Source organism: Chiloscyllium punctatum, chromosome 35 (assembly GCF_047496795.1).
Source record: "Chiloscyllium punctatum isolate Juve2018m chromosome 35, sChiPun1.3, whole genome shotgun sequence".
Taxonomy (NCBI): Eukaryota; Metazoa; Chordata; class Chondrichthyes; order Orectolobiformes; family Hemiscylliidae; genus Chiloscyllium; species Chiloscyllium punctatum.
In genome coordinates this window covers 14,970,586-14,990,630 of record NC_092773.1, presented here as the reverse complement: position 1 = coordinate 14,990,630, position 20,045 = coordinate 14,970,586, and the positions used below count along the sequence as shown (strand labels likewise).

Genomic DNA, 20,045 nt, shown 5'->3' with positions numbered 1-20,045 from the left:
TTTTCCCCACATTAAATCCACCGGCTGAGTTTTGGCCCAATTACTTGTCTGTGTGGTCTCTTTCTGTCAGCCTCACCACTTGCCTTACCACCACTGCTTTGGTCATTTGTCACTATGACAACAGTACATTAATTTCCCTCATTCAAGCCATTTATGTTGGAAGTAATTGTTGCTCCAACGCTGACCTTTGTGACTTACCACCAATTACATGTAGCCATCATGGAAATGTTGTCCTTGCTAATCCATCCATGCTAATATATTACCCAAGTCACGTAGGGTCTGATTTTATTGATTAGCCTAACATGCAGTACTTTATTTGAGGGAACGGTTGCTCTTTTAGGTACCATGAGTGTACATTGTCACAGCACTGTCGCGTCCTCTGCCTTTACTGTGTATTGCAGCTTGTGGTTATATCCTGTCGTCACATTGTGATATCAAGTCGAAAGTGTTAACTCACCATAGGGTACATAGTGCTCTTCCCTGCAGTCGTGCAGTGCAAGTGCCACCTTTCATATTGGTTCTTTTCACATCGAAAATGATCCTAGACAAGGACTTGCATTTCAGTGGGACAAGAGACCATGTTACAATAAGAAAGTGCAAGTATTTTTACAGAGATGTTGGTCACATCTTTATGTATCTTGTGGCCTCTATATCCAGACATGGAAAAATGTTTCTGATACAACTATTGCTCAAGGCAGCAAGGGCATGCACAGTTTATGAGAAACATGTAGAGTATATTTCTATGGGTCCAATTGTGTTCTTAAATGTACAGAACACATTCATGTTACATTTTAAGTATACAGCACAGCTGAACTGGTTCTGTAATTCCATTTCGAGAGGCAATGCTGAAACATGATGCAATGTGATAGGATGTATCAATATTTAACTTAACATCTCTGATTGAAGCTAATTTATGAAGCTCCCAGGTGGCTCAAAGACCCACACATACTCAATGGTCCTGGCTTCCATCTGCAATATGTTGAGTGAACCGATTTCAGTGAGGAAGGCAAATATTGGATGACAATTTGTCTGAGAAATGTTGGATTAAGCAAGGGCAATTCTTACTTCTGATCATTAGTCAACGGCCTGACTGGAAACTTGAATTCCCACAGTGGATAAAGACAGGATCATGTTCTTCTGCAATCTGTTCCATGATCAAACAGCATTCCTGCCCAAGATGCTGTCATGAAGATGCTCTATGAGGAGCCTTGGTATGTTTCTTCACCACAAGGAGTTTGAAACATGCACAATTGAATTGAAAGAGTCTAACCTACTAATGTCACACTGCAGAAAGCTCAGCATTGAATCAATCTAAGTTGAGCACTGAGCTGAGATACTGGCACATAGGGTTATGTGGAATTAATCAAGACAAAATTTACACCCCGATATCAAGTCTACTATCTTCCAAGTCTTTTCATTAATTTGTGGGATTGTGCTTCACTTCATGGGCCATCACCCATTGTCAATCCCTATTTGTGCTTGAGAAGGTTGGGGGCTGGTGTGGGGGAAGGTGGTGATAAACTGCTTTCTTGAATTGCTGTGCCAAATGGGTTGGAGTATCCAGAATGCTGTTTAAGAGAGAGCTCCAAGATTCTAACACAATGGTAATGGAGCAATGGTGATATATTTCCAAGTCACATTACTGAGTGAGTTTGAAGCAAACTTGGAAGTGATCATGTTCCCACGTCTCCTGCTCTTGTCCTCATAGATAGCAGTGGACATGGGGTTTGGAAGGTGCTGCTTAAGAAGCGTCAGTGACTCCATTGCATCTTGAAAATGGTGAACTGCTACCACTGTGCATCAGTGGTGGAGAAAGTGAATGTTTGTGGATATGGTGCTACGGAGTGGTGATGGTCTCTTCAGAAGCTGCACTCATCCAGATAAGTGGGGACTATTCCAACGCACTCCTGACTTCGCCTTGTTAGTTGGTTGTCAGGCTTTGAACCAAATCAATACAAATAAATTGTCATTCCAGGACATTTCATCACCAATTTGCAAAAGTCCTGGAAATCTGTCTCACTCAAATATGGAAATGCAGAGTGTGCCAGAAGGAAATAAAATGAGACTCACTTCCAACATCTGAGTGTCAGGTGACTCATCTCAACAACAACGTGAATTCAGTGAGATCCTTCAACTCTGTCTCAAAGAAGACAGTATAAAGTGATTGAGTGTGAGTGACCTCATATGGTGCACAGAATATATCAGAGCTTCAAGGTAGCACACAGATCAGAAATGAAATCCACTTTCATTAATGTACATGCCATTCCACATAATGTGGCAAAACCTCTCCTCACCGATGTGATTTTTGTCTCCCACACCACTTGATGCAGGAATGAAAATGGAGATCAACCTGGATGATTGTACAATGGAATGGCCTCTGATGTAAAGGTTAGATATTGTCCAACTAGCAGACAGAGATAGATGCACTTAACTTGTGTCTTAACTGCACTGACAGTGAGAGTACCAGTGTCCATTGTTTCCCTACCCTAGAGTGCAAACCCAAGGCCCATTGCAAGCAATGGCAAGACATAATGGAATTCTAGTTGAAGTTTCTTTTCCAGACAAACAGTTGTCCAAATCCCACAATCTCCTTGTCTTCATTCTCCAATGTCTTACATAATAATCTATTCATAAATGCTCATTTGATCACAAGCTAAATCACTATGCTCAGTCCTACTCAGTCTCTCAAAATCTCTGCACAAAATGTTGTTTTGCTTTCTGTTCTGGAATTATTGCATCAATTTTGTCTCACTTCTTTCTGGAAACATCACTCAATCTCCACTGTGGTGAAATAACCAGAACATGAATTAGTTGCTGGTGAGATGGTATAATATCATTTTTCCTCAGAATGGGGGAAAGCTTTAAAATTCAATATCTGGCTTTAGTTCTGGTCCATGGTCATATTTAGACAACAGCAGAATCTACCACAATGTGCACAAAGTCGGCAAGTGAAGATTCGTAACCTTTAAATAGTTGTGGCATCTGCTGTCTCAGGAGAAACCCCACAATGTGACCAACTCTGTTGAAAGTTGACCATCTTTTGATACTGACAAAAAGTGCCTACAAGTAGTGCAATAATGACGATGTTCAGATATTTACATCCGCATAAGTTAACGGAGGGAAAATGACTGTCGCTCTATAACACTGTAATCCTGGATAAAAATGTCTTAATATTTTTACTTACTCTTTGAATTTTACCTTCCCAGCAACTACTTTTATTCATTCAGTTGGGACCATGAGAAACTAGAATCTTTAAAGACAGCAGAGTGCTGTTTTGACTTTGTCATCACAAGATCTGACCAGACTTTCCTTCCTGTCTCCTTTCACTTTATTCTGTGCTTTCATTCAGGTTTGTTTGATTTTTAAAAAATTGGCCTTCTGCCTCTCTTCGCCTGGCGTTTGTCATCTGTGTTGTTCTGATAGATTAGAATTTGGAATCTGTGTTAAAAGGAGAACATTCCTGTTTCAGTATGCCAACAGCTTTTGATCAAGTCATATTTTCACAAACAATAACAAATTCCACACAAACATCTGACCTGTGATCACACACGATTTCTGGAGTTTTAAAACCAGAGTATTCAGAGCCATGGAATCCCAACTTGTGGAAAGAATGTTTATTGAAGCAGTTTAGTCAAATATTGTAGAAATGATGCAATCTGCACTGTTGATATAAAATGAGTGCCTCTTTGGTTGTGGTTGTCACAAACACCTTCAATCACTTGACCACCAGTGAAGCAATTTTGATATCATAATATTTTGACTGCAGTAGTATGGAAAATAGAACGAGTTGAATACTTAACCCAGAATAACAGTGAAATGAAAGTTAATCTGAAAATTATACAAAGAACAAGTGGCTAACTTATCAACTGATTAAATACCAAATTAATATTTTTCCCCCAGTACTTGGGTAATGCAATGAGAGTCCTAACTTTAAACTGTCCTTTTGGTTCCAGTTGATAGTCAGATTGCTTCTTTCTCTCCAAGCAGCTAAGTATGATTGTGAAGTGGGAATATTAGGTTTCCTGCTCAAATTTAATTTGTGGCTAATTCATAAAATTTCTTTAAAAAAAATAGACTTGGATGTAGCCGGATGTAGGCACATAGCGTGGACTGTAGTTATAGATCAGAGCTGCCTCCTCTTCCTTCAGGTTTGAAAAATGATGGAAGTTCTTCCGGGCTGTGAAGAAACAAATGAAAATATTGAAAGGTCAGAATGCCCAGAGTCCAGTATATCAAAACAATGGACTTGTATCCTCAGAGCTGGTTCACATCAAACACCAGGAGTAATGACATCTTTAGCACACTGTTCATGTTTTTGATTCTCACTGCATGGACAGATAGCATAACACCATCACTTGGCACAATTCATGAGTGATGGCACCTTGTGATCCATTCACAGGAAGCATGAACTAAGCACAGTTGCTTACATTCACTCTCTCTCTCTCTCTCTCTCTCTCTCCATGAACCTTGATTTATTTTTAAAGCCAAGAAAGCTGCCTTGAGGAGAGGAACTAACTCAGGAAATTGCGAAGAAATCATGAGATGATGACAATGATACATACGTCCACATTTACACTCTTGGACTGATCTTTTTGCCAGAGGCTTTAAAGTGAGAGGCAGATTTTTCCCTCTTTAAACAAAGATTACTTCCTTCAATCTGAGTTATCCCAATCACAAAGCTGATAAAATTCAAATATTTTAAACAGAGAAAACATTACACTAAGATTCTTCAATGTCTGCATGGCAAACTTACTTCCTCCATGAACTAAGCTACTGGGAATACTGGATAACAATATGTGTCTTTAAGAGGGATTTGTTCTGTCCTGTTTCACTTGAAAAGGGTGTTATTAACCTGGTGTTGAGGTGTCTGCTCCATGGAAAGCAGAGCAAATAGCTTTGTGTTTTTTTAAAGTTAGACAAAACAAGCATGAGGGAATGGAGTCTCACTCAAAGAGATCCAGGGTTTTAGTTTTGCTTTCAGTTGAACAAGTTGGGGTTTTGGATTTGAAGCTGCTAGATACAGCTCTCTCTCTCTGCTGCAAGTTTAATTTTCTCCAGGTTCCTTTCTTCTTAACTGGAGATAGCATGTGACTGAATCTGTTTTTCTCAATTTGCCTTTGCCAAGGGTCTGTTTATGGGTTGCTACGATACTGGAAGAGTTGGTATGTAGTTATTAAATAATATATCATTTTATTAATTGTTTCAATTATTAAAGGTTGTGCTAATTCTTCTTTTTTTGTTTGAATTTTAACTGTGGTTTAAGAACAAAGTGTTTTGCTGAAAGCCTTGTAGTTTGTTTCATCCAATCATATCTGGAACACAGCAGCTTACACTTGCCTTTAAATATGATACAAGTCATGAAGGGTGCAGTATGCAATTCCATTTGGATAACTCACCTGGTTACAAGGATATAGTAGGGAGGATTCCCAGGTTTTGGTGCAGTATCAATGTGTTAATTCTTCTGACATTTGCCTCAAAATTTTCAAGACATCTGCAATTGGGTTTATTTTATTTTTCAACCAGATAATTATCACCCTCTTATAATCAGTCCTGATTAAAGGAGGATTGAGAACCAGAGGACATAAGTTCAATGTGACCAGCTAAAGGACAAAAAGCGAGAAGCAACAAAAGGTTTCTCTTAGGCAACAAGTGATTGTGCTCCCTTTTTAGCTTTCACCACAAATAAATACCTTCATTCACAAAAAAGTCAGACAGCAGATAGGAGACTTGAACAGCATTCGGAGAATGTGGGAAAGCTACATGCTGCTGCCACTGAAATCGATTAACCTCTGGATGCCACTGGACCCCATAGAAAGGATATTGGAAACCTGCAGTAGCAAATTAAAGATTCTCATTACAATTGAACAAAATAAATGTGTGAAACCAGATCGAACGTACTAATTATTTCCCGCATCCCACGCCTTTACTGAAGGTTGTTCATTATTGGTGATTGATATATTGGTGTTAAACAAAAAATAAATTTTAGAACAAGGAAGCAAACATCAATCATTTTCTGCAGGAAATCTTGGACCTGGAGAGAAGCCAGAAATGGATAAGTATTTATTCATCGTCAGAAAAAGAATTTTCCTGTCTTAAAGGGTCAACTTGAAAATACAAAACTGTCAAAGGTTCCTGATTTTTTTGTAGGTTTTGGGTGATCTGTCTTAAAGGGGATGACTCATGAGCGGCCTTTGTCATAATAGAATCATAGAAGTATACAGCACAGAAACATACCCTTCAGACCAACTTGTCCATGCTGGCCAGATATCCGAAATAAATCTAGTCCCATTTGCCAGCATTTGGCCCATATCTCTAGAAACCCATCCTATTCATATACCATCCAGATGCCTTTTAAATGTTGTAATTGGAACAGTCTCCACCGCTTCCTCTAGCAACTTATTCCCCCCACCCCCCACCCCCACACACACACACACCCCTCTGCATGAAAAAGGTACCCCTTAGGTCCCATTTATATCTTTCTCCTCTCATCTTAAATCAATGCCCTCTAGTTTTGGACTCCCCCACCCCTTGTCTATTTACCCTATCTGTGCCCCTCACTTCTGGCAAGCTGCTTACACGTGCGTAGTTTAGAGGATTACATTGGTCTTCAATAGATTTTTAACTGTTTGAATTGAAATATGAGACAACATTTCTCCCATCCCAACAAGAGCTTCTTTCGCCTCCAGTTGAATTTCGGTTCAAAATTCCTACTTGGTAATACTGCTAAGAAACATTAAATCTTTCACTCAGAAGGTAAATATGTACTGACTTGGTTGCTGAATGAATTACTCAAAATCAAGGGGCTTGCATTGCTGGAATCAGACTGATAGAATTGGTTGACTATTTACATGGATTTAACACTGGGCCAACCTGTGGCTGGAAATGCCTCCAGGTATTGAATTCATCTGTCACTGCACAGTTTGCCTGTACCTATAGAAATACCATTTGTGTAGATTTCATAGATAAGTGTGTGGAGCCATGGAAAATGGGGGAGATACTAAATGAATATTTTGCATCAGTATTTATTGTGGAAAAGGATATGGAAGATATCAACTGTAGGGAAATAGATGGTGACATCTTGAAAAATGTCCAGATTACAGAGGACAAAGTGCTGGATATCTTGAAACGGTTAAAGGTGGATAAATCCCCAGGACCTGATCAGGTGTACCCAAGAACTCTGCGAGAAGCTAGAGAAGTGATTGCTGGGCCTCTTGCTGAGATATTTGTATCATCAATAGTCACAGGTGAGGTGTTGGAAGACTGAAGGTTGGCAAACGTGGTGCCACTGTTTAAGAAGGACGGTAAAGACAAGCCGGGAACTATAGCCCGGTGAGCCTGACCTCGGTGGTGGGCAAGTTGTTGGAGGGAATCCTGAGGGACAGGATGTGCATGTATTTGAAAAGGCAAGGACTGATTAGGGATAGTCAACATGGCTTTGTGCATGGGAAATCATGTCTCACAAACTTAATTGAGTTTTTTGAAGAAGTAACAAAGGAGATTGATGAGGGCAAAGCAGTAGATGTGATCTATTTGGACTTCAGTAAGGCGCTCGACAAGGTTCCCCATGGGAGACTGATTAGCAAGGTTAGATCTCATGGAATAAAGGGAGAACTAGCCATTTGGATGCAGAACTGGCTCAAAAGGTAGAAGACAGAGGGTGGTGTTTTTCAGACTGGAGGCCTGTGACCAGTGGAGTGCCACAAGGATCGGTGCTGGGTCCTCTACATTTTTGTCATTTACATAAATGATTCAGATGCGAGCATAAAAGAGGTACAGTTAGTAAGTTTGCAGATGACACCAAAATTGGAGGTGCAGTAGACAGTGAAGAGGGTTACCTCAGATTACAACAGGATCTGGACCAGATGGGTCAATGGGCTGAGAAGTGGCAGATGGGGTTTAATTCAGATAAGTGCGAGGTGCTGCATTTTGAGAAAGCAAATCTCAGCAGGACTTATACACTTAATGATAAGGTCCTGGGAAGTGTTGCTGAACAAAGAGACCTTGGAGTGCAGGTTAATAGCTCCTTGAAAGTGAAGTCGCAGGTAGATAGGATAGTGAAGAAGGCGTTTGGTATGCTTTCCTTTATTGGTCAGAGTATTGAGTACAGGAGTTGGGAGGTCATGTTGCGGCTGTACAGGATATTGGTTCGGCCACTGTTGGAATATTGCGTGCAATTTTGGTCTCCTTCCTATCAGAAAGATGTTGTAAAACTTGAAAGGGTTCAGAAAAGATTTACAAAGACGTTGCCAGGGTTGGAGGATTTGAGTTATAGGGAGAGGCTGAACAGGCTGGGGCTGTTTTCCCTGGAGCGTTGGAAGCTGAGGGGTGACCTTATAGAGGTTTACAAAATTTTGAGGGGCATGGATAGGGTAAATAGACAAAATCTTTTCCCTGGGGTGGGGGAGTCCAGAACTAGAGGGCATAGGTTTAGGGTGAGAGGGGAAAGATATAAAACAGACCTAAGGGGCAACTTTTTCACGCAAAGGGTGGTATGTGTATGAAATGAGCTGCCAGAGGAAGTGGTGGAGGCTGGTACAATTGTAACATTTAAGAGGCATTTGGATGGGTATATGAGTAGGAAGGGTTTGGAGGGATATGGGCTGGGTGCTGGCAGGTGGGATTAGATTGGGTTGGGATATCTGGTTGGCATGGACAGGTTGGACCAAAGGGTCTGTTTCCATGCTGTACATCTCCATGACTAAGTAAAAACATCATCACTCATGGTGGAATTTCTAACTAGTTTTAACATGGTTTGACAAGAATTAATTATCATTTTGTTCAATAAAACCAAGAAGCATCTTCCAATTCTCAACAAGACATTTGATTGAAGGCAAACATCTTAAGATTCAAATGCACCGCGAGGAGGTCAACAATGATTTTAATAGTTTGACTGTCACTGCTGTGAACATGAATGCACTGGTGTAACTGCTGGTTAAATCTGATCTGATGGGTATCATGGGAGGCAGTTCTTATGCCTGGCGAGGTCTTCTGGTAAGTTGCTTTCTTCTGACGTGAAGGATTTGTAGCTGTGGTGTGTGGGATCACAGCTGATCCACATTTGTTGCATTGAAAAGCATCTCCAAAACAATCGCAAATACTTGTCAAACCTCCATGATGAATTGACATCAACAATGCTTCGTCACTTTAATCTGGTCCACTGTGAACTGGAATCAGAACTTTGAAACCAAGAACCTTAGAGTATAAACTTGGAAAGATCATACAAACACTGAAAAATGATAGCTTGCCTTCATTGCTCAGTGCATTGTGTACTGGAGTTGGGAGGTCACATTCCAGCTGTATTGGACATTGGTTTGGCCAGTTTTGGATCACTGCATTCCTGGTCTCTGCTACAGAAATGATGTTGTGAAACTTGAAAGGGTTCGGAAAGGATTAATAAGGATATTGCAAGGTTTGGAGGGTTTGAGCTACAGGGAGAGAATTGAATTGAATTGAATTTATTGTTACATGTACCGAGGCACAGTGAAAAGCTTTGTCTTGTGAGCAATACAGGCAGATCACAGAGTTAAGTAGCATAGATAAGTAAATAATAGGTAAATAGCGACAAAAACAAAAACACAGGTACAGGCGAATGTTTAAGAGTTTGAGAGTCCATTCAGTATTCTAACAATAGCAGGGTAGAAACTGTTCTGAAACCGGCTGATGCATGAGTTCAAGCTTTTGTACCTTCTCCCTGATGGTCGATGTTGTAGATGGATGGATCTTTGAGAATGCTGGTGGCCTTTCCTTGACAGCAGGCATGGTAGATGGATTCTATAGATGGGTGGTTGGCATTTGGGATTGTCCGGGCAGAGTTCACCACTCTCTCTAACTATCTCCAATCTTGAAGGGTACAGTTGCCATACCAGGTTGTGATACATCCAGACGGAATGCTCTCAACGGCGCACCTATAAAAGTTGGGCAAGGGTATTTGCCGTCATGCCAAATTTCCTCAGCTGCCTGACGAAGGAGAGATGTTGTTGGGTCTTTTTAACCAGTGTGTCCACATGAAGAGTCCAAGAAAGTTTCTTGTGGATGACCACTCCCAGGAGTTTGATGCTCTCCACTCGTTCCACCTCTGTGCTCTTAATGTGTAGGGAGCATAAGTAACCACCTGCTGAAAGTCAGTAATGAGTTCCTTGGTTTTGCAAGCATTGAGGGCTAGGTTGTTCTCAGTGCACCATTTTTCCAGGTCTTCCACCTCCCGTCTGTTGTCTGTTTTGTTGCCATCTGAGATGCGACTGACTATAGTGGTGTCATCAGCATACTTTAAATGGCATTAGTCCAGTATTTGGTGACGCAGTCATGGATATATGGTGAGTACTGCAAGGGGCCGAATACACAGCCCTGGGAGACTCCAATGTTGAGTGTTAGTGAGGATTAAATATTGTTCCTAATCTTCACTGACTGTGGCCTGTGGGTCAGGAAACTGAGGATCCAGTTGCACAGAGTCAGGATTAATCCGAGATCACTAAATTTAGTAATCAGTCTCAAGTGGATCATAGTGTTGAAGGCTGAACTGCAGTCAATGAGTAGGATCTTACGTAGCTGTTCTTGGTGTCAAGATGTTCTGGGGATATGGCATTTGACGTGGATCTGTTGGTCTGATCGGCAAATTGGAGTGGGTCAAGGGTGGTGGGGAGGCTGAAGTTGATTAATGCCATGACCAGGCTTTCAAAGCACTTGATGACCACCGAGCCTGAATAGGTTGGGGCTTTTATTCCCTGGAGCATTGCAGGCGGAGGAGTTACCTTCCAGAGGTTTATAAAATCATAAGGGGTATGGATAGGGTGAATAGCCATGGTCTTTTCAACAGAGTAGGGGAGTCCAAAACTAGGGGGCATAAGTTTAAATTGAGAGGGGAAAAATTTAAAAGGAACCTAAAGGACAACTTTTTCAACCAGGGTGTGGCGCGTGTAAGGAATAAGCGGGCTTAGGAGGTAGTGCAGGCTAGTATAATTACAACATTGAAAAGGCGTCTGGATGGGTACATGAATAGGAAGGGTTTAGAGGCATATGGGCTAAATGGTGGCAAATGGGACTAGATTAATTCAGTACATCTGGTCGGCATGGATGAGTTGGAGTGAAGGATCTGTTTCCGTGCTGTACATCTTTATCACTCATGCGTTATAACTGACCCACGTCCATTTGTATTCATGGCTCCCAACTCAGAACTAGAAAGATGAGCTTGAGCTATTTTTGTAAAAATGAGATGGATTTTTTTTCATTGTGCCAAGAATCAAGACACAATAGATTTGGATAATTTGTTATTTTCTAAATTCAAAACCCATGATCATCAACTGCTGACTTGAATAACGGGATGCAATTTTGGAGGGGGAAGAGAGCACTAACTAATGCAGAAAAAGTATCTTAGTTCTTGATTACTGGGAACAAGAATGTAAAATTTGAAACCTGATGTTACCTCTGACGCCAAACAATGAAGTCAATCAGTAAAGTAACAAAAGTTTTAAACAAACAACACAAAACAAGTCATAAGTGTTCCACAGAAGCAGAGGACAATAATGTTTCTAAAACTGAAAGAAACTTGGTATAAAAGAAACAATATCTTGGATGCTTTTATCTTACTTATCTTTGCAAAGAACATGCAAAATGAATTTGAAAAGTGTGATTAAATGAAGTGATGAGAACTATGTCAAACTCGAAGAACCAAAACATGATTGCAGAATGAGCTTGATATTTACACAGAGTAATGGCGAGAAAACATGATCGCCACAATGATCTGAACAGTGTCCTTATGGATACCATGTTTGGATGATGGTCTATTCAGCTAGAAACAGAGGTCGAAAGAAGAGAAGTAGTACACTTTGTCATGAATGCCCCTGCCAGTTATGTTCATTATATAATAGCAGTAGCACTGTTCAACCTACCCTCCATAGTCGACACAAACTGTACACCCTTTCTGTCATAATTAGTGGACAGAATTGAATAGAATTTCCTTAGTTCTTCATTTTGTAGAAAATCCTGCCAAAACAGAGCAATCAAATCAGTGCAAATGATAAACCGCCCCAGTAGAACAAAGTTTCGGGTCTTCATGGATGAATCAAGTGAAGTGGGTTGAATGATGATTATTATCCATAACTACACAAATGGAACAATTTATGGTATTCCATAGAATTAGTGACACACTCACGTGATTGCATCCTCTTTTCAAATATTACCTTCACAGAAAGAGAAAAATGATGGAAGTTCCCAGTCAGTGCTTCATGGGATAAAGCCCCAAACACGTCTGGAGGAAATTTCTGAAACATTTTACTTGATTCTGCAGCTGGGAGGGAGGTGGAGGTAGAGAAAAACACAGTTAAATGTTTGGTGAAATTCAAATCAGAAATCCATCTCTGGTGAGAGCAAGTTTTGATTCAAGAGAAAAATTTGCACGATTACAATGTGAATTGAAAAATAGGCCCACATTTTAACTGTTTCATTCGATACTCCTGATCCAACATTCCTTTGAACACATGTCCAAAAGGAATAAATCTGCTCAACTCAGCCATTTGTTGTCTGTGGAAAGGTTCCCATTCATTCATCCTCTTCAAGTGAGCAGCAGGAACAATTCTGATCTATCCTCCATCATCATCATCCATGCAGACCCAAGACCTTGAATCTCCTTTGCATGTGAATCTCCATTCACATTCCTAACTCAGTTAACTAACATTTCACTCCCTCTGTTTAACTCAATCTTAATGATAAGGCTTTTTTTGTGCAATATTTTACTGCATATCTCTATCTCAAAGGACATCTCCCAGAGAATTATTTTCAAAACATACTGACTGTTGTTCTGTCACTAAATGCCTCCATCAGCCAAACCCACAAATAGCCATCAGAAAAGTATGAGTTCACATCTTTGGATATGCAAGTTAAAGAGGGAGTATTGTTCTTCTTTGAATAGTGTGTTAACATGTCATCTGAAAGACAGCACCCCCAATTCCTCTCCACTGCTCACACTAGTCGGCAAGATCATTCAAATCATGAACTGATTCAGGAAGTGTAATCATCTAACTTACAGTGAGCATCTTACCAAATGTTCGAAGCTGATACAGATGCACTCCAACTATTCAACTAATACCTAAGAAACTCAATTCTGATGTACCGTATTGTACATCTTGTGAAAACCTATTTAAGCCTGTATTGCAAAACATGACTGGAAAATCCTCTTTACATTGTAATCCCCAAGTTACAATACTGTATCACAAAGTTCTCCTACCATGAGTCAGGTTAAGTGGGAGAGCAATGTTTTCTGTGTCAGTATTTATTAGTAAGTTCTTCCCAGCAGTAAGCACAGTCAGCAACTGCATTCCAAGGCAGGTTCCCCATATTGGAAAATAATCACCAGCATCAAATGCCTGGAGTAATAACATAGAAACAGCATTAAACAGTTCCATCCATGCCACAGTTTGAATATTCACAGACCGCTAAATGGCCTCTCATAATCAACCCAACAACAACTAAAGTTCATATGAAATTCTGTTGCACCAGTTCTAATGCAACAAATTCCAATCATCTATCATCTCTGTGATCACTTACTTACATTGGATCCCAGTTGAGGAAAGTCATTTTAAAACTCTCATTCATAGTTTCAAACCACTCCATGCCTCACTCTTCCCTCTCTTCAATCTCCTCCAACAATTTAACTCTGCAAGGTATCTGCACTTCTCTAACTCTGACCTCCTGGGCATTGCAATTTTAATTGCTCCAACGGTCGTGGCTACACCATCAGATGCCTCGGCCCCAAGCTCTGAATTAAACTTCTCTGAGTTCATAAGATATTGGAGCAGAATTAGGCCATCCGGCCCATTGAATTTGTTCCTCCATTCATTCATAGCTGATATGTTCCTCACACTCATTTTCCTGCCTTCTCTCGATAACCCTTCAACCCATTACCAATTGTAAATCTGTCTAACTCCTCCTTAAAGCTACTTATTGTCTCAGCATTCACCACACTTTGAGGTAATGAATTCCACAGATTCACAACCTTCTGAGAGAAGTAGTTTCTCCTCAACTCAGTTTTAAATTAGCGACCGCTTTATCTCATCGTGGAATGCCCCACAAGAGGAACCATCTGCTTCACATCTATTTTATGCACTCTTTATATCATCGTGAATGCCTCAATTTCATCTCCCCTTATTCTTCTAAATTCCACAGAGCCAAATTGTTCAATATCTCTTCATACGACAAACTCCTCACCTCTGGGATCAATCTAGTGAACCTCCTCTCAACTGCCTCCAATGCTACATCTTTGCTTAGATAAGGGGACCAAGAGTATGCACAATACTCCAGGTCCAGTCTCACCATACCTTGTATAGTTGCAATAATACTTCCCTACCTTTATATTCTATTCCCTTAGCTATAAAAGCCAACATTCCATTTGCTTTATTAACTTCTGTACCTGCATGCTAGTTTTGTGTGACTGATGAGTGAGTACACCTAGATCCCTCTGTATCACAGCACTCGAAGTCTCTCTCCATTAAAATAATAGGTTGCATTCCCATTTTTTTGACCCAAATACATCATCTCACACTTATCCACGTTAAACTCCATCTGCCATATTTTGGCCCACTCTCCTAACCTATCTATGTATCCATTTGTAAGGTTCTTATTTCCTTTTTGCAATTTACTGTCCCACCTATTTTGCGTTGTCCGCAAATTTGGCTATCGAGTCTTCATCCCTGTATTGAAGTTGTTAATGCAGCTTGTAAATAGCTGGGGTCCAAGGACTGAACCCTGTGGCACCCCATTAGTTACATTTTGCCATCCAGAAAAAAAACTACTCATCCCGATTCTCTATCTTCTCATAAATTAGTCAAGCATGATATGCCCTTCGTGAAACTATGCTGACTCTGATGGATTGCATTTGACTTTCCAAATGTCCTGATATTGCTTCCATGATAGATTATTCTAACATTTTCCCAACAACAGATGTTAAACTAACTGGTCTGTAATTTCCCACATTTTGCCTTCTTCCCTTTTTGAATATTGCTGTTTTTCTAACCACTGGACTCTTTCCTGTGTCCAGGGAATTTTAGAATACTGTAACAAATGGATCTACTAACTCCATTGTCACTTCCTCTAATACTCGAGCATGTAGGCCATCAGGCCCAGGGGACTTGTCTATCTTCAATCCTAATAGTTTGCTTATTACCTTTTTGCTATCACAGTTGATTGTTCTAAATTCTACCTTATCGATTGCCTCTGACTTGCCTGATCCAACGTGAATGGTACTATTGTCCTACACCGTGAAAACTGAGGCAAAGTATTGATTCAGCATCTCTGCCACCTCAGTGTTCCACACTATTAACTCTCCGGTTTCATCTTCCAAGAGACCAACCTTGATATTAGCAACTCTCTTTCCTTTTAAATAACTATAGAAGAATTTGCTGTCCTTTTTGACATTTTGTACTAGTTTTCTTTCAGAATTTATTTTGGCTCTTGTTTTTAGTATCCCTTTGTTTATGTTTGAAAGCTTCCCAATCTTCGAGCCTGCCACGAGCCTTTGCAATCTGGTCAATCTTAGTTTTGGACTCTAATGTTGTCCTTGACTTCCTTGCTGAGCCATGGATGTTTTTACACCCCTTACCATCTTTCTCACTGGGATATATTTCAGTTACGAGGAATTGAGTAGCTCCTTAAACGTCTGCCACTGCTCATCCACTGTCTTACCTGCCAAATCTACTCAGGCCAAATCTGTGGGACTCCATTTTCTCACCCCCAAGCTGAATTTTGAATTCTATTATATTATGGTCACTACACCAGAGAAGATCCTTAACTGTGATGCCATAAATTAATCTCTCCTTATCACACAAAACCAAAACCAGAGTAGCCTGCTCTCTGGTTGGTTCCACAACATACTGCTCCAAGAAACAATCTCGAATACATTCAATGAACTCTGCTTCCAGGCTACACTTGCAGATTTGATTCTTCCAATCTGTGTGCATGTTAAAATCATCCATGATTATTGCCATAACTTTCCTGGTTTATACAGTGTTCCACTGCAGAACAACTATTTGGGGACCTACTCCGACCAAGTACTTCTTCCCTTTGCTATGTCTTATTTCTATTCAGACTGATTTCTAAGTATGTTATTTCTTATTACAGCCCTGATCCCTTCCTTCACCAGCAAGCCCACACTAGCTCCTTTGCTTTTCTGTCTATCTTTGCAAAATGCTGATTACCCCTGGACATTCAATTCTCAGACCGAGTCTCCTTGTAATCACGTTTCAGTTATCGCTATCAAAACTTACCCTTTTGTTTCTATTTGTGCTATGAACTCATGAATATTGTTTCGAATGCTTCATGCTTTGAAAAAGCGAAGCTTTTAAATTTATTCCACTGTTAAATTTCCCAACTTTTTAATAATTCTTTGGTGCACAAAGATATTCACCTGTTTTCGCCCTTCTCTTTACTGTCTGGTAACCATCCACCACAGCACTAACCTGCACTCTTACCTCGTCCTTTAAGTTTGGTTTTCTAATTCCCCCTGTAACTGTCTTCAACTTTAATTATGTAAATTGCTAGGACTCTGGTGTCACCAGGATTCAGGTGAAGATTGTCCCATTGCAATTGATCCCTTCTGCCCAGTACTGCTGCCAGTGTCGCATGAATTCAAACCCATTTCTCCCACACCAATCTTTGAGCCACGCATTTACATGTTTTATCTTATTGACCCTGCGTCAATTAGCTCATGGGTCAGGTAGTAATCCAGAGATTACTACCTTTTTGGTTCTGCTTTTCAATTTAGCTCCCAGCTGTTCATACTCCCTTACCAGAATCTCTACCCAATTTTATCTACATTGTTGGTACCTTCTCTGTACTCTATGCCTCGTTCCTTGCTTTGGACATTGTATTATAATGCCTTTATATAATATTTTTGATTTTTTTTCAGATGTTAAAGACAACTGATAAGTTGTTCTCAGGACAGCAAATTAAACCCCTCCAATCCTCTAGCAATCATGACCAGATTAAAAGGAAGCAACTTACTGCACTTTGCCACACCAAACCAAATCAATCCCCGTGACAAGGATGACAGACATAGTCAGCAGTCTAAGAGCTTGGGGAAAGCAGAGTGAAGCATATAATAATTCACAATGTGGAAATTAGATTAGATTAGATTAGATTACTTACAGTGTGGAAACAGGCCCTTCGGCCCAACAAGTCCACACCGCCCCGCCGAAGCGCAACCCACCCATACCCCTACATCTACCCCTTACCTAACACTACGGGCAATTTAGCATGGCCAATTCACCTGACCTGCACATCTTTGGACTGTGGGAAGAAACCGGAGCACCCGGAGGAAACCCACGCAGACACGGGGAGAATGTGCAAACTCCACACAGTCAGTCGCCTGAGGCGGGAATTGAACCCAGGTCTCTGGCGCTGATAGGCAGCAGTGCTAACCACTGTGCCACCATGCCGCCGAATGTTGGAGCAGTGGACAAATCCCCCTTAATTTGGTGAAGGCTTTAATTCAGTACAAGGATATGTTGTTCAGACCTACCTTTAATGCGAGGTTGTAAAATGTTTTTGCAGCTTTGGCAAAGGCAGATGTCTTCACATCAGATGATCCACCAGGAAAGAGGATGCTGGGAGAAGCCAAAGGGGAAATGGATGATACAATGTTCATTTCCTTTTCCAAAGCTCCTCAACAATTTTCATACCCCATCCCTTATGTGGTACAATTCTATGCGTGTATTCAAGGATGGATGTTTTTACTCTTCAAACGAACAAGATTTATAAAATTAAATTGAGATATTCTCAGAAATATTAATTTGAATGTCTGCCATGATTATTAGGCATAACTCTCATGTTTGGAGTCAGAAGCCTGTAGTTTTAAAGCCTACTTCACGAGACACTTGAACACATATTCTGGTCAAACAGTCCAAACTGCAATGCTGAGAAAATAGTCAATAGATGAAATATGAAACTGAGGTTCTAGGCCTTAACTCAAATCGGTATAAAAGACTCCATGCCATTATTTTAAAGCAGAACCTGTGTCTTCAGGTATCCCATTCAATATTAATCCCACAATCGAAGAATCCATAGTTTAAAGCCACAAATGCTGATAAAGAAAGATAGCTACCAATAAATCTAATAGGGAAAAATGGAGAACTGTCTCCACTCAGTGAATGGTTCAAATGTGGACTTGCACAGATAGTAGTTCAGGTTCCAATCTTAGACAGTTACCAAAAGAAACGAGCTGAGTCAGGAAAGAAAAGAAAGATACATTGAACAGCTCAAGTTAGGGAAATGAAATAGGAGACTTGGATGCAGGAGAAACACGAACACTTGTTGGATCAGCTCGTTCTGTGTTGCATATGTATGTGGGTGTAAGGCTTGACAGTGACTACCAGTCAAGTATCTCTGAGGATATATTACTTTTGCTATCCTTGGGCACAGATGCTATATGAAGCACTCTAACAGCACAGAATTTCTGCTCTATAAATTCAAAGATTTTACTATGCTGATGAGTATCTGTTCAAAAGGAGGAAAGAACACAGAAAACGGCTCAGATTTGTAATGGATTACAATGCAGTTGCAAGCTTTTGAACCAAAACATTGTAGAAGCTGTTAATGACAGACTAATTTACAGAAAAATGAAAGCCTGGGAGCTTCTTTGATGGTGATTTAGGTTCTGTAGTAACTAACTAATACAATGGTAGGCTGTGTCCTCAACTAAATCTAGCAGCCAGTGTCTCTCAGCCTCAACACTTGGTAACCAGTTCAAATTGTTACTTACTTACCCATTTATTGAAGAAAAAATCTTTTCATATTCGTCATTTGTCAGATTCAGCCTGTATTCAACCAATAAAAAAATCACATTTCAGTTTGAATATTTTAAAGCTGGCACTGAAGCACTTACCTCACATCTTCGTCAATTTGACGACTGTGTCCCAGACTTGCGAAACTAAACATCTGCTAAATCTTTACTTATTGCTTAAATAAAACGTTTTGCTTTCTCCCTTTTCTGAAAGCATGAGCTCTTGAGAACATATGGTACTGCGTATGAGCTAAGTACTGGACGAGAGGTCTGGACAAATGAGCCAGAGACGAGTTCATATCCCAGCATGCAAGAGGAGACTTGAATCTCAATTAATCTAGAATCAGGATCAGCAATAATGGACATGAAGCAATATGATTGTCTTAAAAATCTACTTAGGTCCTTTCGGGAAGGAATTTTGCTGTTTTTATGCAGTCTGGTCAACATGACATGCAACAATGTGGTTGACCGTTCACTGCTCTCTGAAACAGCCTAGTAGTTCACTCAGTTATACTCAAGAAGGTAGATTTCAAATGCTTTTTGAAGACAAGCTGGAATGGGCAATAAAGGCTGGCTTTGTCAGCAATGCCCATATCCTGTGAATGGGAAGTGTTAGGCAGCCTTCAGTCTATGGAATGGCTTTCTAGAAAGCATGGTAATAAATGGCACTTTGAAAATTTACAGGCTTTTAAAATGTTTCATAACTAATGAAACATATATTTAAGTGGAGTCACTGTTGTAATGTAAAGAATGCTGTCTAATTTCTCCTTTATGAGTTTAAGGAAATGGTGTACCCTTATTGTTGGTCAGTCTGAGAACAGACATATATACATAAAACATATAATATATAAACCTCAGTTCCACAACATACACATTTTAAATATCAAAATGAACATGGTATCTCCAAGGAATCTAAGGTGCTCTGCAGTAAGTTGGAGCAACGTTAAGTCACTGGGCTACGGTGCATTCAATTCTATCCTGTTCAGACAGTGCTACCACCATTAGAGTTATGAAAGAGTATGAATTTTACCTGACTGGTACCACTCTGCAGCCAGCAGACTCCAGATATTTCACATAGGGTGCAGCAATGTAATATTTCCCATATGGAAGAAGATTTGGATCAAATGTTTCCTGGACCAATATGCCTGTGGGACACAGCTAAGATCAAACTTAAGCAAGACACATGTTTGAATGGTGGAGCAGACACGATCGGCTGAGTGGCCTAATTTCTGCTCCTATGTCTTTAGGTGTGAGATTTTGTTCAAATAACGACCGGTGA

General features: G+C 40.3%; 1 protein-coding gene across 3 annotated transcripts in view; it reads right to left on the bottom strand.

The window, feature by feature from the left end:
• Nucleotides 1-3,599: 3,599 nt before the first annotated feature.
• The window catches only part of LOC140459676 (gamma-glutamyl hydrolase-like), a 52,939-nt gene continuing 36,493 nt past the window's right edge, over nt 3,600-20,045 (bottom strand). For all 3 annotated transcript variants that reach the window (XM_072554030.1, XM_072554029.1, XM_072554028.1), the window contains 8 exons: nt 19,797-19,911; nt 18,750-18,800; nt 17,507-17,591; nt 13,220-13,358; nt 12,177-12,283; nt 11,886-11,979; nt 5,691-5,828; nt 3,600-4,177 (listed from right to left, as the gene is read on the bottom strand). In XM_072554030.1, the coding sequence (XP_072410131.1) occupies nt 4,062-4,177; nt 5,691-5,828; nt 11,886-11,979; nt 12,177-12,283; nt 13,220-13,358; nt 17,507-17,591; nt 18,750-18,800; nt 19,797-19,911 (845 nt within the window). In that variant the 3' untranslated portion in view covers nt 3,600-4,061. The remainder of the gene's footprint in view (nt 4,178-5,690; nt 5,829-11,885; nt 11,980-12,176; nt 12,284-13,219; nt 13,359-17,506; nt 17,592-18,749; nt 18,801-19,796; nt 19,912-20,045) is intronic.